The 17274-nt window shown below is 60.2% G+C and overlaps 1 protein-coding gene across 11 annotated transcripts; it reads left to right on the top strand.

Moving 5' to 3' along the window:
- Nucleotides 1-99: 99 nt before the first annotated feature.
- EHBP1L1 (EH domain binding protein 1 like 1) lies at nt 100-17124 on the top strand. Of its 11 annotated transcripts, none has more exons than XM_021925554.2 (21): nt 101-477; nt 3134-3191; nt 3395-3490; nt 3998-4051; nt 4143-4321; nt 4400-4542; nt 4989-5024; nt 5119-5187; nt 5272-5434; nt 5600-6311; nt 7638-7811; nt 8604-8761; nt 8849-8897; nt 9322-9972; nt 14151-14220; nt 14336-14391; nt 14486-14609; nt 14892-14991; nt 16276-16349; nt 16452-16566; nt 16678-17124. In XM_021925554.2, the coding sequence occupies exons 1-21, from the start codon at nt 374-376 to the stop codon at nt 16775-16777; spliced, it is 3285 nt and encodes a 1094-aa protein (XP_021781246.2). In that variant the 5' UTR covers nt 101-373; the 3' UTR covers nt 16778-17124. The 11 variants fall into 11 exon arrangements, with proteins under 11 accessions (XP_021781244.2, XP_021781246.2, XP_009183904.3 ...); XM_021925556.2 differs by having other exon boundaries at nt 102-477; nt 5600-6026; XM_009185640.4 differs by having other exon boundaries at nt 5600-7811.
- The last annotated feature ends 150 nt before the right edge of the window (nt 17125-17274 follow it).

A 17274-nucleotide genomic window follows, 5' to 3' on the forward strand; every position in this document is an offset into this window, starting at 1 on the left:
GCTCTCTCTCCCGGGTCGCTGCGCGAGGCCCCGGAAGCCGGGTCGCCCCGCCCCCCGCGCTCCTGCCCCGGCCCCCGCCCCGCGCCGGAGCCCCGCCCGCCTTCCGACGGGGGTGCGGCTCCAGGAAACGGCGCGCTCCCAGCTCCGCGCTCGGCCACCCGAGGCGCCCCAGACGTCCCCGCCGATTCAGCCAGACCACCCGGCGGGCCCCATTGGCGGCAGCGGAGAGTGCAGTCCCCGGTCGGAGTCTGGGACACCTCCGCACGGACGGGGCGGGCGGCGCAGACAGGCCATGGGGACCCGGGCCGGGCCAGCAGTGGCGGGCCAGCGGGAGCCCCGGGCCTGAGAAGTGGGCGGCCGGGCGGCGGGGGCCATGACCTCGGTGTGGAAGCGCCTGCAGCGCGTGGGCAAGCGGGCGGCCAAGTTCCAGTTCGTGGCCTGTTACCACGAGCTGGTGTTGGAGTGCACCAAGAAATGGTGAGTGGGAGGGAGCCCAGGGGTCTCCTCCGAACTGGGACCTCATCCAGCCCTTTGAGTCTGAGAGGATTCTGCCCCCCAGCCCAATGACCAAATGGGCCCCCACCCCAGCTTGGGCCCTGTTTCTGTTCCCAGGCTTGGAGATTCAGAAGTGCCCTTGCAATTTGTGGGACCCCTGGAGGTGGGGGTGTGGGCAGCCTTCCCTGCGCGGGGGTCAGGACTTTCAGGCCTGAGGTTCTGCCTGTGTCCACTCCTTCCTCAGCTGCGGTCAGGGTTGGGGGAGGGAGGCCGCGTGTCTTGTGCGAGAAAGGTGATTCAGGGTGGCATTGGAAAAGGGATGAAGTTTTGAGGTCTGCAGGTGGCTAGGGCTGGGGCAGGACCCTCCCTGACCTTACTTAGTCCAGCTAAGAACAGAGATGTTGCCCCCTCCTCCCCTGTCATCTTGTTGAGCCAGAAGAACCCCTCTAACTCCCGCCTCTTCAGCTAGAGTGCTGGGAGGCTGGAAACATCTCCACAATGTCCTTAAAAGGGGAAACTGAGTGCTGGGAGGAATGAGGAGGGAGGCGCGGAGCAGCTTAAAGGGGCCTGAGGACCTAGGAGGTTGTGTGTCCGGGATGAGAGGGTTGTGGAGGGCAAGGTGGGACGGTGAGGGGTGATTCACGAGAGGGTGCAGGCCCCAGCCCGGACTACCAGCAGGCTCAGGGGCATCTCGTTCACATGCCGCCATCCATAGCTGCCCAGGCCCCTGCGTCACACCCTAAATATACGTGCTCGCTGGTGTCAGCTTCCCTTGGCTGGATTAGGGCACAGCTGTGGGGGCCTCACCCCCCAGATGGGGCTAAATTTAGGCTCCCCAGGGGAAGGGCTGGGGCAGGAAGGGACCATAGGGTCCAGGGGGAGGGGAGGGGAGTTAGCAGGAGGCTGGGGTCCCTTGGGCAGCTGCCATATCCCTGGCCTTGCCCACACTGGGCCTGCTACAGGGCTATTCACATCTTTCAGCAGAGCCCGGGAGAACTTGGGGGCTGGCACTTGAACTCTGGCCTCTGGCTCCTGCTCCAGCATCCTGCGGGAGGCCAGGGAAACGCTGGGCACAGCAGGCTGAGGGTGCCGGCAGTGTCAACGCAGCTGAGTCACAGGCGGCTGTGGGTAGGGCCTCCTGGGCTGCTTAGCCTGGAGCCCAGGCCGGGAAGCTGCCCCTGCCCAGGTTGCAGCTTCCCAGGAGGGCGTGCGCAGCCTGAGTCAGGCTGCCCAGCCAAGCCCCGCCCTCCCTAGGCACCCCCTGTCCGCTTCCCCTTTCTGGGAAGGCCCCTTAGTTACCCTTGCTCTGCCATCGCCAGCAATCTGGGCTTGGGGAAGGGAACTTGGCTCAGGGCTGGAGGGCTCTAGGCTCAACCGTGTAACCTTGTTTGGCTCCAAATCTGTCTGGGCCTCAGCATCCTCAGGGTTAACAGAGAGCCAGTTATCCTGGCTTGGCCCCTAGAGGAACAGTGAGCTGGGCAAACCCAAGCGTCTGGCATGGGGCTGGGTACAGGCAAGGCAAGATTGTGTGCTGCCCTCGGCCGGATTGTCCCCTCAAGCATCACCCCTCCTGGGTAGCAGTTGAACATCTAACCCAAAGGGGCCTTCTGCCCCCAGGCCCAGCCCTGAGTCCACTCAGTGCCTGAGAATGGGCCCTGCGTGGCCATCTCTGTCCTCTTGCTTTGCCTCTGCCTCTCCTCTGACCTGGCATATATGCTGTTCAGTTTAGATGTCACCCCTGGAAGTCTTCCCTGATTGCCCCCCAGGCTCCACTGTCAACATCTCGCTGAAAACTGATCCTCCTTGGGACCCCTGGGCCCAGCAAAGGGCTGGACATGGCAGGCGAGGGATGGCAGTGTTGGTTAATGACAAGCTGACCCTCTACTGCCTCTCTGGCCTCACCCCCAACTCTCTGCCCCTCTCTCTGACGTCACCCTCCAGCCGCAGACCCTTGGACTTGCCATTCCCTCTTTCTCTAGATCCTCACACAGCCCATCCCCCTGCCACTCATGTCTCTGCTCAGACACCCAACCTCAAGGAGACCCCCAAGGGGTTCCCTCACATCGCCCTGAAGTTCGCTTGTTAATTTATTTTCTTTCTTGACTGGTAGTCTGCCCCCACCTCCATTGTCCTCATCGGAAAGGTCTTGCCCCTCTTTTGCCCGCCTCTGTCCCCAAAACTGGGTTGGGTTTATGATGGGCGCCCCACAAACATCTTTGCGCGAAGGGACTTCTTTTATCCCTCGTCTTTGTCTCCCTGTGTCGGAGTCTGCGTGTGTACACAACGCTCAAGTGCGCATCTGTGTCTGGCATCTCTTACCGGGTCCTTGTGTTTCTGTGTGTCTTGGTCTCTGAATGTGCCTGTCTCTGTCTCTTGCTGTCTTTCCTCATAGTCCCTGCCTGCCCACACTGTCTGGGCCTTTGCCCTTCTGCTGTGGCCCCACCCTGCCTTAGCAGCTCCACCCTGCACCCTGTGGCCCCAGATAAAGGGCTGCCCAGGCCCTCTCCTGGAGGAGGGAGAGGTGGGCAGAAGGAAGACCCTGAGGGAGCTGGGGGAGGAGGAGAAAGAGGAGATGGGGAGGCGGGTGAGCCTGACCAGGCAGCCCACTCTCTTTCCCCCTCCCCCTCCCCCTCCCCAGGCAGCCAGATAAGCTGGTGGTGGTGTGGACCCGGCGGAACCGACGCATCTGCTCCAAGGTGGGGAAGGATGGCAACTGGGGATCCAGGTTAGGGATGGGGGCCAGTGGGAAGCTGATGGGGGCTGATGGGGGAGTGGAGTCAGGTTCAAGTTCAGATCAGAATCCACAGAGGAGAGAGGAAGATGGTGTCAAGGTTGGTGATAGGGTGGGTGTGGGAGGGAAGAGTTAAGATCGGGGGAGGACTCAGATTGCCCCTTGTAGGCCCACAGCTGGCAGCCGGGCATCCAGAACCCATACCGGGGCACCGTGGTGTGGATGGTACCTGAGAATGTGGACATCTCCGTGACCCTCTACAGGGTGAGTCTCTAGCCCTCCAGCATGAATGGCAACAGGGCAGGCAATTGCAACACGGGCAGTCACCCGGGTCTCCTGGTAGGTTGTTCATCCAGATAGAAGAGGATGCGGGGGGTGAGGCCAAGAATTAGGGGGGCCTGCTCAGCGTGACTGGCCCAGGAGGTCTCCTTGGAGGAGGCAGCATTTACCCAACACATGCAGCATGAGAGGCAGCTGGGACCAGAACCTGGGGTGCATCCCAGGAGGAGGTAGCAGCATGTGTAAAAGCCACCACCGCACGCACCTGTAATCCCAGCTCCTTGGGAGGGTAAGGCACGAGAATTGCTTGAACCTGGGAGGCAGAGGTTGCAGAGAGCCAAGATCGCACCCTAGCCTGGACGACAGAGCAAGACTCCATCTCAAAAAAAAAAAAAAAAAGCCACCACCACCAAGCACCTCCTGAGCCAGCACAGGCTCTGCTCCCTTTGCTGCTGCCCCAGCAGCCGTGTACTCACCAGCACTCCTTCCCAGGACCCCCACGTGGACCAGTATGAGGCCAAAGAGTGGACATTTATTATTGAAAATGTGAGTGTCTGGAGTGGGCTTGGGTCTGGAATCTTGGGGACCCTGGGACAGCACTGATGCTCCTTCCCCTGGTCTCTCCTCTGGCCCACAGGAGTCTAAGGGGCAGCGGAAGGTGCTGGCCACGGCCGAGGTGGACCTGGCCCGCCATGCAGGGCCCGTGCCTGCCCAAGTCCCGCTGAGGCTGCGGCTGAAGCCGAAGTCAGTGAAGGTGGTGCAGGCTGAGCTGAGCCTCACTCTTTCCGGGGTGTTGCTGCGGGAGGGCCGTGCCACGTGAGTGCCTACCTGCCCTCCTTGACCCTGGCCTGTGACCTCTAACCCCCACCCTCACCTTTAACCTCTGCCCCCCAGGGACGATGACATGCAGAGTCTTGCAAGCCTCATGAGTGTGAAGCCTAGTGATGTGGGCAACTTGGATGATTTTGCTGAGAGTGATGAAGACGAGGCTCATGGCCCAGGAGCCCCCGAGGCCCGGGCTCAAGTCACCCAGCCAGGTGGGCTCAGCCTGCTGTGGATCCAGACTGCCAAGACCTGGGGAGGGAGGGTTTCCTGGGCCACCAGCCACTTGCTGTGCCCGCCGTGTGATGGGAACTCATAACTGCCCAGGCAGTCCCAACCAACTCGGCAACCTCAATCGTCCCAACCTGGCTGCTGGTTCCGTGATGGCCTTAGTCTTCAACTGAGTCCTGGAGGATGGGTTCCCAATGTCTTCCTGGGCTCCTGGGTCCTCTTCTCATCCCTGTGTGGTGCTTGCCGGGCCCGTACCTGACCCAGGACAGCTGGCTCAGAAGCCCCGCTCCTGATCCCTCACCACCAGCCCTCCTGGGCCAGCTGGGGCTTCCTCATCCCTCCCCGCTGCTTGTCCAGGCTTTTTCTCTGTCCACTATTGTGGTTCTCTCTCTCTTTCTCTCCACATCTGTGGGCCTGTCTCTTCTCGCAGGCCGGGGCGGTGCCCTGAGGCCGGGGCGTTTCCCAGGTAGGCCCTGCACCGTAGTTGGGGGAGGGGGTCAGGCCTGCAGGGCCCTGCCCTGGGCTGACTCTGCCCTTCTGCCCTCTCCTACCACCCCCAGATCCCTCTCGAGAGCTGAAGACGCTTTGTGAGGAGGAGGAGGAAGGTCAAGGACGACCCCGGCAGACAGGTGAGACCCAGGCTGGGGTTGGGGGTGGAGACCAGACCCCAGGTCACTGGGCCCAGGCCACAGCATCCCCCACTTTCTTCTCAGTTGCCAGCCCTTCTAATGCTGAGGATACCAGCCCAGCCCCTGTGAGTGCTCCTGCACCCCCGGCCAGAGCCTCCCGAGGCCAGGGGCCAGAACGAGCTACTGAAGCCGGGGGCCAGGTGGGCCCTGAGGCCCCAAGGCCCCCGGAAACCTCACGAGAGATGAGGTGAGCTTTGGAACCAGCCCCACCCCCATTGCCCCCTGATAGGAGCCGCAGTCCTCACCCCACCAACCTGCCTCTCCAGGGCCCCAACAGTCTGAGGGGTGGGGGATGGTGCTGAGATTTGGGGCCACAGCAGCCCCCCAACTCCCCCTCCTGCTTTCTTCTCAGGTCTTCAAGGCAGCCAGGCCAGGACACGGCCCCAACCCCAGCCCCTCGGCTCCAGAAAGGCTCTGATGCCCTCCGGCCCCCAGTCCCCCAAGGGGAAGATGAGGTTCCCAAAGCCTCAGGGGCTCCTCCAGCAGGATTGGGCTCTGCTAGGGAGACCCAGGCCCAGGCATGCCCTCAGGAAGGGACAGAAGCCCATGGAGCTAGGCTGGGCCTGAGCATTGAGGATAAAGGCTCTGGAGACCCTTTTGGAGGGCAGAGAGTCAAGGCTGAAGAGATGGGCACTGGGGACAGTCCAGAGGCCAGTGGGGTGGACACTGAGCCCAGGTCAGGAGGCAGAGAGGCAAACACTAAGAGGTCAGGAGTCAGAGCTGGGGAGGCTGAAGAGAGTTCAGCAGTTTGTCAAGTGGATGCTGAGCACAGGTCAAAGGTGAGACATGTGGACACTAAGGGACCAGAGGCAACAGGGTTGATGCCTGAGGCAAGATGCAGGGGGACCCCTGAGGCTCCTCCAAGGGGCTCTCAGGGGAGGGTGGGAGTCAGGACGATGGATCAGACTGTAGGGTACTCTGGGCAACTTGGTGACCTGAAGGGGGCCAGGGCTGCTGCAGGCCAGGAGAGAGAGGGTGTAGAAGTGAGGGGCGGAGCCCCTGGTATTGAGGGGACAGGCCTGGAGCAGGGCCCCTCTGTTGGAGCAGTAAGCACCAGGCCCCAGGTGAGCAGCTGGCAGGGGGCCGTGTTATCACCTGCCCAGGGGGCAATATCCAGGGGTCTGGGAGGCTGGGAGGCAGAAGCTGGGGCTTCAGGGGTCCTGGAAACAGAGACTGAGGTGGTAGGGTTGGAGGTGCCAGGAACCCGGGAGAAAGAAGTTGAGGGGTCAGGGTTCCCAGAGACTAGGACACTAGAAATTGAGATACTGGGGGCCTTGGAGATAGAAGCAGCAAGATCAAGGGTCCTGGAGTCAGAGCTTGCTGGGACAGGACAGTGCGAGGGACTGGAGACCCAGGAAACAGAGGTGGGGGTCATAGAGACCCCAGGGACAGAGACTGGGGCGGCAGAATCTGAGGTACTGGGGACTCAGAAAACAGAGGCTGGGGGTTCAGGAGTTTTGCAGACAAGAACTAAGATAGCAGAGACTGAGGTACTGGGGACCCAGGAGATAGCTAGGGATTTGGGGCCACTGAAGATAGAAGATACGATAGCAGAATCTGAGATGCTGGGGACCCAGGAGACAGAGGTGGAAGCTTCTAGGGTACCAGAGACAGAGGCTAAGAGGACAGAGGCTAAAATATTAGGGACCCAGGAGATAACAGCTAGGGATTCAGGGGTCCCAGAGATAGAAGCTGAGATAGCAGAGTCTGATATATTGGTAGTCCAGGAGATAGAGGTGGGGCTTTTGGGGGTTCCGGGAATAGAGACTGGGACAGCAGAAGGTGCGATATTGGGGACCCAAGAGATAGAATCTAGGGATTCAGGGGTTCCAGGGATAGAAGCTGATATAACAGGGATTCAGGGGAAAGAGGTTGGGGGTTCAGAGGTTCCAGAGATAGAGACTGGGACAGTAGAAACTGAGATATTGGGGACCCGAGAGATAGCATCTAGGAGTTCGGGGGTCCCAGGGCTAGAATCTGAGGTAGCTGGGGCCCAGGAGACAGAGGTGGGGGGTTCAGGGATCTCAGAGGCAGAGGCTGGAATGGCAGAGGCCCAAGTACTGATGACTCAAAAGACAGAAATTATAGTTCCAGAGGCTGAGAAGGAAGAGGCTCAGACTTCGGGGGTCCAGGAAGCAGAGACTGAAGTTGGGAGTGCTCTCAAATATGAGGCTTTAAGGGCCCCAGTCACTCAGCCAAGAGTTTTAGGATCCCAGGAAGCAAAAGCAGAGATTTCAGGAGTACAAGGGTCAGAGAGTCGAGTTCTGAGAGTCCAGGAGGAAGAGGCTGGGGTTTGGAGGATATCAGAGGGAAAATTTGGGGCTTGGGGGGCCCAGGAAGCAGGGATGAAGGTTTTAGAGTCTCCAGAGAACGAATCTGGTACTTTTAAGGCCCAGGAAGTGGAGGCTGGGGTCTTGGGAAATAAGAAGGGGAAAGAAGCTGAGGGAAGCCTCGCAGAGACCAGCCCGCCCGAAGCACAGGTGGCCAGTGGGGCAGGGGCTGGGGCACCCAGGGCCTCTTTCCCAGAAAAGGCTGAAGAGGACAGGAGGCTGCTGGGCAGCCAGGTAGGGATGGGGGCCGCCGAGGGCCCAGTCTGCTGCTTCCCACTAACCTGGGGCTGAGCGAACGGCGGCTCTGCATGGACCCACCTGGTGGAATGGGATCGGGTGGGGTGCGGGGCTCAGCTTGAAGGAGCCCCCTCATCCCTTCCTTTCTCAGGATGCCCTGGTTCTCCTACCCCATCTTCCCTGGGCCGCATGGAGCTGGACACCTTTTTTTTTTTTTTTTTTTTTTTTTTGAGACAGAGTCTCGCTCTGTCGCCCAGGCTGGAGTGCAGTGGCCGGATCTCAGCTCACTGCAAGCTCCGCCTCCCGGGTTCACGCCATTCTCCTGCCTCAGCCTCCCGAGTAGCTGGGACTACAGGCGCCCGCCACCTCGCCCGGCTAGTTTTTTGTATTTTTTTAGTAGAGACGGGGTTTCACTGTGTTAGCCAGGATGGTCTCGATCTCCTGACCTCGTGATCCACCCGTCTCGGCCTCCCAAAGTGCTGGGATTACAGGCTTGAGCCACCGTGCCCAGCCTGGACACCTTTAAGCTGATTTTCTGGGCTGACCTTGAGGTCTGGCTGCTGGTGACCTCTGATCTTGTCTGGGGGCCACTGACCTTTTAGGTGACCTTGGCAGATAACCCTGCATCTGAAAACCCTTTTACCTGGCCCCAAGGCTCTGGCCAGTGGTCTGTGGTGACCCCTGCAAGCTCAGAGATGGGGCTGTTTTGTGCCAGGCATGAGCTTCCCCAAGAGGCAGAGGGCACAGAGCCCATTTATACATTCCCTAAGCCCACCCCTGTGTCCCCAGGCAACACCTGCCGTGGTCAGCTCCAGCCAGTCCCTGCTGGAGTGGTGCCAGGCAGTCACCGCTGGCTACCGTGGTGTTCGCATCACCAACTTCACCACATCCTGGCGCAACGGCTTGGCCTTCTGTGCCATCCTGCACCGATTCTACCCAGACAAGATGTGAGCTGCCAGAGGGGTGGGAATGGATGGGGGAGCCATCAGGGAGGGCAATGTGGACCCAGTCTCTGACCAGCACTCTCTCTGCAGTGATTATGCCTCCCTAGACCCACTCAGCATCAAGCAGAACAACAAGCAGGTGAGATGGGATGGGGGGCTGCCTGGAGGGAAGGAGGGTCTAGAGAGCCAGGCTTTCAGTCTCAGATTTGGATAAGGTGGGCTGCTGGGCCCAGCAGTGGCTTCTGGAAGTTCTGCCACTTTTTACCCCTTTCGTCATTAAATTGTTTGTTTTCCTTATTTTTGTTTGTTTGTTTTAAAGCGTTTTTCCTCCCTTAGATGGTTTTTCCAAAACCACACTTTGGTAACGGGGTGGACTGTGTGCCGTTGCTAAGCAACGCGAGGGCGGGCCCTGTTGCTGGATTTCCCTTGTTAGGAGGGGGCGGTGTTGCTAGGCAAAGCCTGGGGTGCCAATCCCGGGGACCCCCTCCGTGGGGCGGCACTGCAGCGTTGCTGGGTGGCGCGGGCCACTGCCGCCGCTGACCCCGAGCGCACCCTTCCCCCAGGCCTTCGATGGCTTCGCGGCTCTGGGCGTGTCGCGGCTGCTGGAGCCAGCGGACATGGTGCTGCTGTCGGTGCCCGACAAGCTCATCGTCATGACGTACCTATGCCAGATCCGCGCCTTCTGCACCGGGCAGGAGCTGCAGCTGGTACAGCTGGAGGGCGGCGGCGGCGCCGGCACGTACCGCGTGGGCAGCGCCCAGTCCAGCCCGCCCGATGACCTGGACGCCGGAGGCCTGGCGCAGCGGCTGCGCGGTCACGGGGCCGAGGCGCCCCAGGAGCCCAAGGAAGCCGAAGACCGTGCGGACGGGGCGGCCCCGGGGGCGGCCTCCAGGAACGCGGACACGGGCCGCGCCTGCAAGGACAGCGGGGCCGAGGTCCCCCGAGAGGCGCGACCCGCGGAGGTCCCGGTCGAGGGGCTGGTGAACGGGGCGGGGGCGCCGGGCGGTGGCGGCGTGAGGCTGCGACGGCCCTCGGTCAATGGGGAGCCCGGGCCGGTGCCCCCGCCCCGCGCGCACGGCTCCTTCTCCCATGTGCGCGACGCCGACCTGCTCAAGAAGAGGCGCTCAAGGCTGCGGAACAGCAGCTCTTTCTCGGTGGACGATCCGGACGCCGGAGCCGCGGGAGCTGCGGGAGCTGCGGGAGCTGCGGCTGCAGTGAGTGTCAGGGCTCCTTCTTTCCTCCCCGGGAAGCTGGGCAGAGAACGGGGCGAGTCCCTAGGGGCCCCAAGGACAGAGCTGGCACGAAGGTGACGGTTTCAGAGTGGCGGGGCTTGGCTGGACCCGGGAGGGGCTTTCTGATCAGAGGGACCCTGGTGCTGTGGAAGAGTCCTCTGGTGTGGTAGTGAGCTCCCTGTTAGGGGACGCATTCAAGCCCGCCAGGCAGGGTCCCGGGCTTTGCCGCCAGCCTGGGATAAGTGCTGAGGGTTTTTAGTGCTTGGCACTTGGTGTGGGGAATCACAGGCTGCAGTAGGAAGTTCCCGCAGGATCCACATTCCTGGCCCTCCGCCCAGCGCTTGGGAGGCTGGAAGGTGGGTTTGGGCATTTCTTTCCCTGCAGGTGGCTCATCATCAACCAGCAGCCACCCTGCCCCGTAAGCTGGGTGCAGACTATCTGTACTCAAGAGGGGTTCTCCAGGGCTTCCCAGCCCCAGGACTCTGGCATGCATCTTTAACCCCAGATGCTGGAGACCAGTCTCCTCTTTTCTTACAATGGAAGGTTGGAGATGGGAGATCCTGAGGGCCCATGTCCCTGCTGTCATCCCCTATGGGTTGCAGGTCATCTCCTAGAGTGTCATGTCACTATGCTGAAAGGGGCATGGTCCCAGAAAGAGCAGGAACTTGCTCAGTGACCCACAGCTGCTGGAGTCCAGGACACGGGTTTTCCAGCTGGGGTCCCAGCACTGCCCCATCCTGCCTGTGAACCAAGGGGCAGCTCTGCCAGGCTGCTGCAAACCTTCGGCTGTCCAGGAATGACCCCTGCGTTTGAAGGAAAGGAGTGAATTCATTGGGAAAGCTTTTCTGGAAGAAGCCACCATTTGAGCTAGGTGCTAGGTTGATAAGATGGCCAGGTTTTTCCCAGGTGAAAAATGAGTGGGGTTCTCAAATGGTGGGACCTGCATTAGCAAAAACGTGGCAGCAGGAAAGTTCAGGTCTCGTTTAGGGAACTGCCAGCCATCTCCCAGAAGGTCCATAAGTGGCAATGAGGCTAGGCTGAGAGCAGGAGTCCTGGGTGTAGGGTCAGAGGCACAGCATTGAGCCTGTGAGTGACAGACAGAGGGCACGGGTGATGCCCGCCTGTAGGAGATATGATACGCAGGAGTCAAGAGGATGAGGCCAGCTTTGGCCCATCTGTTGGCCTCTGGCCACAGCCCCATTAATGTGTGTCAGTGGTTCTTTAAATCTTAAAGGGGAGGTGCCAACCTATGCCCCTCTGGGTCCCAGTTCCAGCATCTGGCCTTTCCAAGTCAGGCCTTCCCTCAACTCTTGTCTCACAGGAGATGTCTGACCCATGGGGCTGGAGGGGACTCCTCATTGGCCACCCCCATTCCTCATGCCCATTGTGTGCAGTGGGAGGTGGTCTGACCTGGCCCGGCCCTTGGGAGCTCCCAAAGTCCTGGTCTTCCTCGAGGAGGGGCCACACATGAGGGTATTGAAAGAGGAATTTGAGGCCAGGTACCGTGGCTCATGCCTGTAATCCCAGCGCTTTGGGAGGCAAAGGCGGGCAGATCACGAGGTCAGGAGATCGAGGCCATCCTGGCCAACATGGTGAAACCCTGTCTCTACTAAAATACAAAAAATTAGCTGGGCATGGTGGTACAGGCCTGTAGTCCCAGCTACTCAGGACGCTGAGGCAGGGGAATCATTTGAACCCCGGAGGTGGAGGTCTCAGTGAGCCAATATCGTGCCACTGCACTCCAGCCTGGCGACAGAGCATGACTCTGTCTCAAAAAAAAAAAAAAAAAAAAAAAGAGGAATTTGAGTTAGACATGAGGAAGCACTGAAATTCCCATGAGGCCTGGCATGAGGAAGCTCCGCTGCTGCTGAGGCTGGATTTCTCCACTCTCCTGCCTTTGCCTGTCCCGTCAGCTCAGCATTCTCTATGTGCCTGGCCTGCCCATGGGCTCTTACAGTGTGTATGAAAGCCTTTTGCAAGGTGGCATTGAGGCTCTCTGCAGATTGCTGTCAAAAAGAGGGGAGCTGTGTGTTTCCTTAGATTCCTTTCTAGAAGCCCTGCAGCTCCCAGGTCACACAGGGCTGGGCTTTCTCCCATTTTACATACAAGGACACAAACAATGGCCCCATGGGTGTGACTGGCCCCGAGGCACACAGCAAGTTGGTGGCCAAGCTCGGAAAAAAAGTTTTGGGTTAGACAACCCTGGGTCCTAGACCAGACCCTTTAGGAGCCTCATCTCTGACCCTCAGTTTCCTTATCTGTAAAGCGGGGAGGGTCATGGTCCCTGCCTCCCGGGGCTGTTGGGAGGATCTGGTGAGTCAATGCACATAAAGTGCTTTAAGTGCAGAAACACTTGGTAGATATGAGCTGTTGTTATTAGTCAGTGTACCCCGGGTGTATTTTCTGGGCCCAGCTCTGTATGAGGGGGAGACATGGGAAACCAGCAGCTGTGACGGGGTGAGTGGGGGTTGGAGCTGTGATGGGAGAGGCCATGGGAGCAGCATCTGCCCAGCCTGGGGATCAGAGGCGGCTTCTGGAGACATGGAAGTCAGGGAGGGCGGTGGGAAGAGTGTGGGGGCCCCGGCAGGGGGTCTCTGGAGGAAGTAGGGCTGGGCTGGGTCATGGAGGTCACGTTGGTACCAGGCAGCCCAAGATGGAGGCTGACTCCAGGCTGAGAAAGCTATTTTGGGAACTGAAAGTCGGTCACTGTGGCCAGGGGGCGGTGTCTAGGCGTGGCTCAGGGTGGTAGGAACATTGAGGCTGAAGCTGCCTGAGGCTTTGGCATGAGGCTGGGGGACTGAGGAGAGGTGTGAAACAGTGACACCTAAAAGGTGGGGGGAGTGTCAGAGAGGCTTCGGTTTCAGCTTGAGTCAGCAGGCAGGCCATGATGGTGGCTGGTGGGAAGCCACCACTGCCCCAGGCCAGAGAGGATGGCCCCTGAGCCAGGGATGTCCAGGGCTGCCTCTCGGAGAGGTACAGGTGGGAGTGGACATGGGTGGCTCAACCACTGTCCCTGCCCCATGACCCTGACACAGGTCAGATGACCCAAACTTGGGGGGCCAGGTCAGGAGCAGTTGAGGGGCCAGGCTGTCAGCTGAGCCGCAAGTTGGGGACCCCCAGCACTAACAGTCCCAGCAAGTCACTAGGGGCGGGTAGGCACATGGGGTCAGCCCTGCCCTTCCAGGCTAAAATTCGGAGATCCAGCCAGCCTGATTTGTCCTGTGTGTGTGAGCGTGCAGCAGCCGCTCTTGGGTGTGGGAACTGAAAACGCAGCAGGGCACCCCCTTTTGGCCAGGATGTGGAGGTGCTGGCTCGGGAGGGTCCGGGTCTGGGAAGCCCTGAGGACAGAAGGGGAGGGAGCCTGGGTGGGGCCTCTGCAGGAGGCAGGGCTGGGCTGGATCACACGGATGGGGCCATATCGGGTGAGTGCAATGGTCACTGCATGGGGCCCTGGCCATGATGGGAAGCCAGCACTAGCTGACAGAAGTCAGAAGTGGCCTGAGGGAGTTCCATGGAGGAGGAGTCGAGGCTGGGCGTGGTGGCTCACACCTGTAATCCTAGCACTTTGGGAGGCTGAAGTGGGCGGATCACCTGAGGTCAGGAGTTTGAGTCCAGCCCGGCCAACATGGTGAAGCTCCGTCTCTACTGAAAATACAAAAATCCCCGTGGCAGGTGGCTACTTGGGAAGCTGAGGCAGGAGAATCACCTGAACCAGGAGGTGGAGGTTGCAGTGAGCCATGATCCTGCCACTGTACTCCAGCCAGGGTTACAGAGCGAGACTCCGTCTCAAAAAAAAAAAAAAAAAAAGAGAGAGTGGGGAGGAGAGGCCTGGGCTGGGCCCTTCAAAGGCTCTCACCCTGTGAGGCCGGAGCTCAGCCCAGCCCCAGGAGGGTAATTGGGAGCTCGGAGCCTGGGCGTGGATGGGCCCAGGGCCACAGGGCCAGGAAGGATGAAGGCCGTGGCCTTTGCTTGAGGAGGCGTTTTCCCTGGAAGGAGGTGGGCCCAGGGATTCTGTGCATGCAGGACTAGAGGAGGGGCAGGGTCGGGCAAGGGCTGGGGTCAAGGACCCCTCCTCCCCTCTGTGTGAGTGGCTCTGGCTGGCCCCAGGCCCAGGCTGGCGGGAAACCCCTCCCAGCCCTCACTGGCCCCTTCTTCCACAGGAAGGCCCGGCCCCTGACCCCAGCCCTGCCCTGGGCCCACCCACAGCTGCAGCCTCTCAGCAGCCCCCTGGTGAGTAGCAGGAGTGGTGACCATCTCAGTTCAGGCTGTTCACAAAGCCTGGACTGGGGACTTCCTGGGGATGGGTGGTGGTTAGGGGGTGCCTTATCATCATCTCTGTCTGCAGGTGGGAGTCCCCTCTCGGAGGAGCCACCCCCAAGCCCAGGGGAGGAGGCTGGGCTGGTAAGGAGGGCTAAGTGGGAGGAGCTGATGGTTGAGCACCTCCTATTCAGGGCCTGGGCTGAGTCCACCCTGTTCTCTGCCTTTTCCACCCCAGCAACGGTTCCAGGACACAAGTCAGTATGTGTGTGCAGAGCTGCAGGCCCTGGAACAGGAGCAGAGGCAGATAGATGGGCGGGCGTCTGAGGTGGAGACGCAGCTGAGGAGCCTTATGGAGTCAGGTGGGGCATGCATCTGGGGGTCCCTTCCCCAACACGTCACTAGGTCTGCCCGGCCCTGCAGCTGTTCCTGACCTTGGGAGGAGCTGGGAAGAGGCACGGCTGGCGTCAGCGTTCCCATTTTACAGCCAGGCATGCTGAGGCCCTGAAGTGGCTTCCTTGAGGCACCCAGTTCTGGCTTCTGGGATGTCACAAGGGAGCAAACCCCCTCCCCCAACCCCCAGCTGCCCTACACTGATACCAGGGGCAGGGGGCAGGCCTGGTGACTGTCCCTGTCCAATGCAGGTGCCAACAAGCTGCAGGAGGAGGTGCTGATCCAGGAGTGGTTCACCCTGGTCAACAAGAAGAACGCTCTTATCCGGAGGCAGGACCAGCTGCAGCTGCTGTGAGTGCTGGCCCCAGGCCAGGAGAGCAGAGGGACTCTCAGCTACTTTGGTTAGGGTTCTTCACTACTTTCTTCTTCCTACAGAGATCTTTTTGACAAATGATTCCTCTTCCATCTGACTGTTTTTGTCCTAACCAATTTGCTGCTTAAAGTGTAATACTGGCTGGGTGCAGTGGCTCCCGCCTGTAATCCCAGTACTTGGGGAGGCCGAGGCAGGCAGATCACCTGAGGTCAGGAGTTCAAGACCAGCCAACATGGTGAAACCCCATCTCTACTAAAAATACAAAAATTAGCCAAGTGTGGTGGCATGTGCCTGTAATCCCGGTAAGTTGGAAGGCTGAGGCAGGAGAATCGCTTGAACCCGGGAGGTGGAGGTTGCAGTGAGCCGAGATCAGACCATTGCACTGGGCAACAGAGCGAGACTCTGCCTCAAAAAATAAAAATTAAAAAAAAATTAAGGATAAAACTCTTAAATTAGAACTATTTTTACTAATAAGAAAACCGGCTGGGTGCGGTGGCTCACGCCTGTAATCCCATCACTTTGGGAGGCCGAGGCGGGCAGATCACAAGGTCAGGAGATGGAGACCATCTGACTAACACAGTGAAACCCCGTCTTTACTAAAAATACAAAACATTAGCCCGGTGTGGTGGCGGGCGCCTGTAGTCCCAGCTAATGGGAAGGCTGAGGCAGGAGAATGGTGTGAACCCTCCTGAGGTTCAGAGACTGTAGTGAGCCGAGATCGGGCCACTGCACTCCAGCGTGGGCAACAGAGGGAGACTCTGTCTCAAAAAAAAAAGAGAGAAAAGAAAAAGAAAACCGAGGCCCAGGAAGTTGAGGGCTGAATTCCCCAGTGTGACCTTGTTCCTTTACAGTAAGGAAAACAGAAGCCCAGAGAGATATGATCTGGTTCCCATGTGGGGTCCAAAGCCACTCTGCGGCCATTGCCTTTGTCATCCTGCTGGGTGGGGATGGCTTTGCCTCCCTTTTGCGTTTGGGATCATTTTTAAGAATAACTGTAGCCAATACTTCCTGTTTATGAGTGTTCATGCAAATAATCCTTCAGGGGTCCTTCGGGGTGGGGGGGCAACATAAACACCCAGCAATTGGAGAAAACAGAAGAAAAGAGATAATGTGGTCTGGAGACTGGAGGATAGCTCTGCGGTCAGCCCTGCCCTCCCTGGGAACTGCTGGGGAGGTGGGATGGGGTCAGGGAGTGGCCAGAGCCCTGGGCACTCTCTCCCTATGCCGCTTTTCCTGACCTGCCACCCCCCTGCACCGTCCAGCATCGAGGAGCAGGACTTGGAGCGAAGGTTTGAGCTGCTGAGCCGCGAGCTGCGGGCCATGCTGGCCATCGAAGGTGGGACATGGGCTTAGGGGGCAGGAGGCAGGACAGAGCCAGGGTAGAGGCGGCACAGCGCCGGGCCCGCGCCTCCTGACGCTTAGCCGCTTCGACCTTCAGACTGGAAGAAAACGTCCGCACAGCAGCACCGAGAGCAGCTCCTGCTGGAGGAGCTGGTGTCGCTGGTGAACCAGCGTGACGAGCTGGTCCGGGACCTGGACCACAAGGAGCGGATGTGAGTGGCGCTGGGCGGCGCTGGGAGTTGGGAGGGTCTAGGACATGCTCCCGCAGAGGGTTGGTGTGGACCCCGCCCAACGCTGCACTGACTCGAACCCATTCCCCCCAGCGCCCTGGAGGAGGACGAGCGCCTGGAACGCGGCCTGGAACAGCGGCGCCGCAAGCTGAGCCGGCAGTTGAGCCGGCGGGAACGCTGCGTGCTGAGCTGAGGCCACCGGCCTGGGTGGTCCATAATTTCTCGCGCCCCCGGCGTCCGCCGCTACCCTGGGCCTGCGCTGCGGAGGACCCGGCCGTCCCGGATACCGCGCGCGTGTCCGCTAGGGGCCGCCGGCGCGCTTCCCGGGATGGGGCAGGGCGGATCCTCGACCCCACGGGCGGGTCGGCCGCCGTATTTATTTGTCACCGAGTGTGTGTGCGCGCTCGCGGCGGTGCGGGGTCCTCCCCGACGGCACGGCCGGGCCGGCAGCCTCGGGGAGAGGGATGCCTGGGCACTGCCGTCCCTCGCCGGCTTGCCCTCCTGTTCTCCAGAGCAATAAAGTTGGACGAGGCTACCCCAGCGCCGGCCTTTTCTCCGCTCCACCTGGGCTCTCAATAGGCGGAGGAGAGTGGGCCGAGGCTAAGGAGGGCGGCTCTGCCATCCTAAGCCGGTTGGTGCGGCTTCGAGGTTCCCAGGGCCAGCGGAGGCTGGACCTCGGCCTTCCCCAGA

Source organism: Papio anubis, chromosome 12 (genome assembly GCF_008728515.1).
Source record: "Papio anubis isolate 15944 chromosome 12, Panubis1.0, whole genome shotgun sequence".
Lineage (NCBI taxonomy): Eukaryota > Metazoa > Chordata > Mammalia > Primates > Cercopithecidae > Papio > Papio anubis.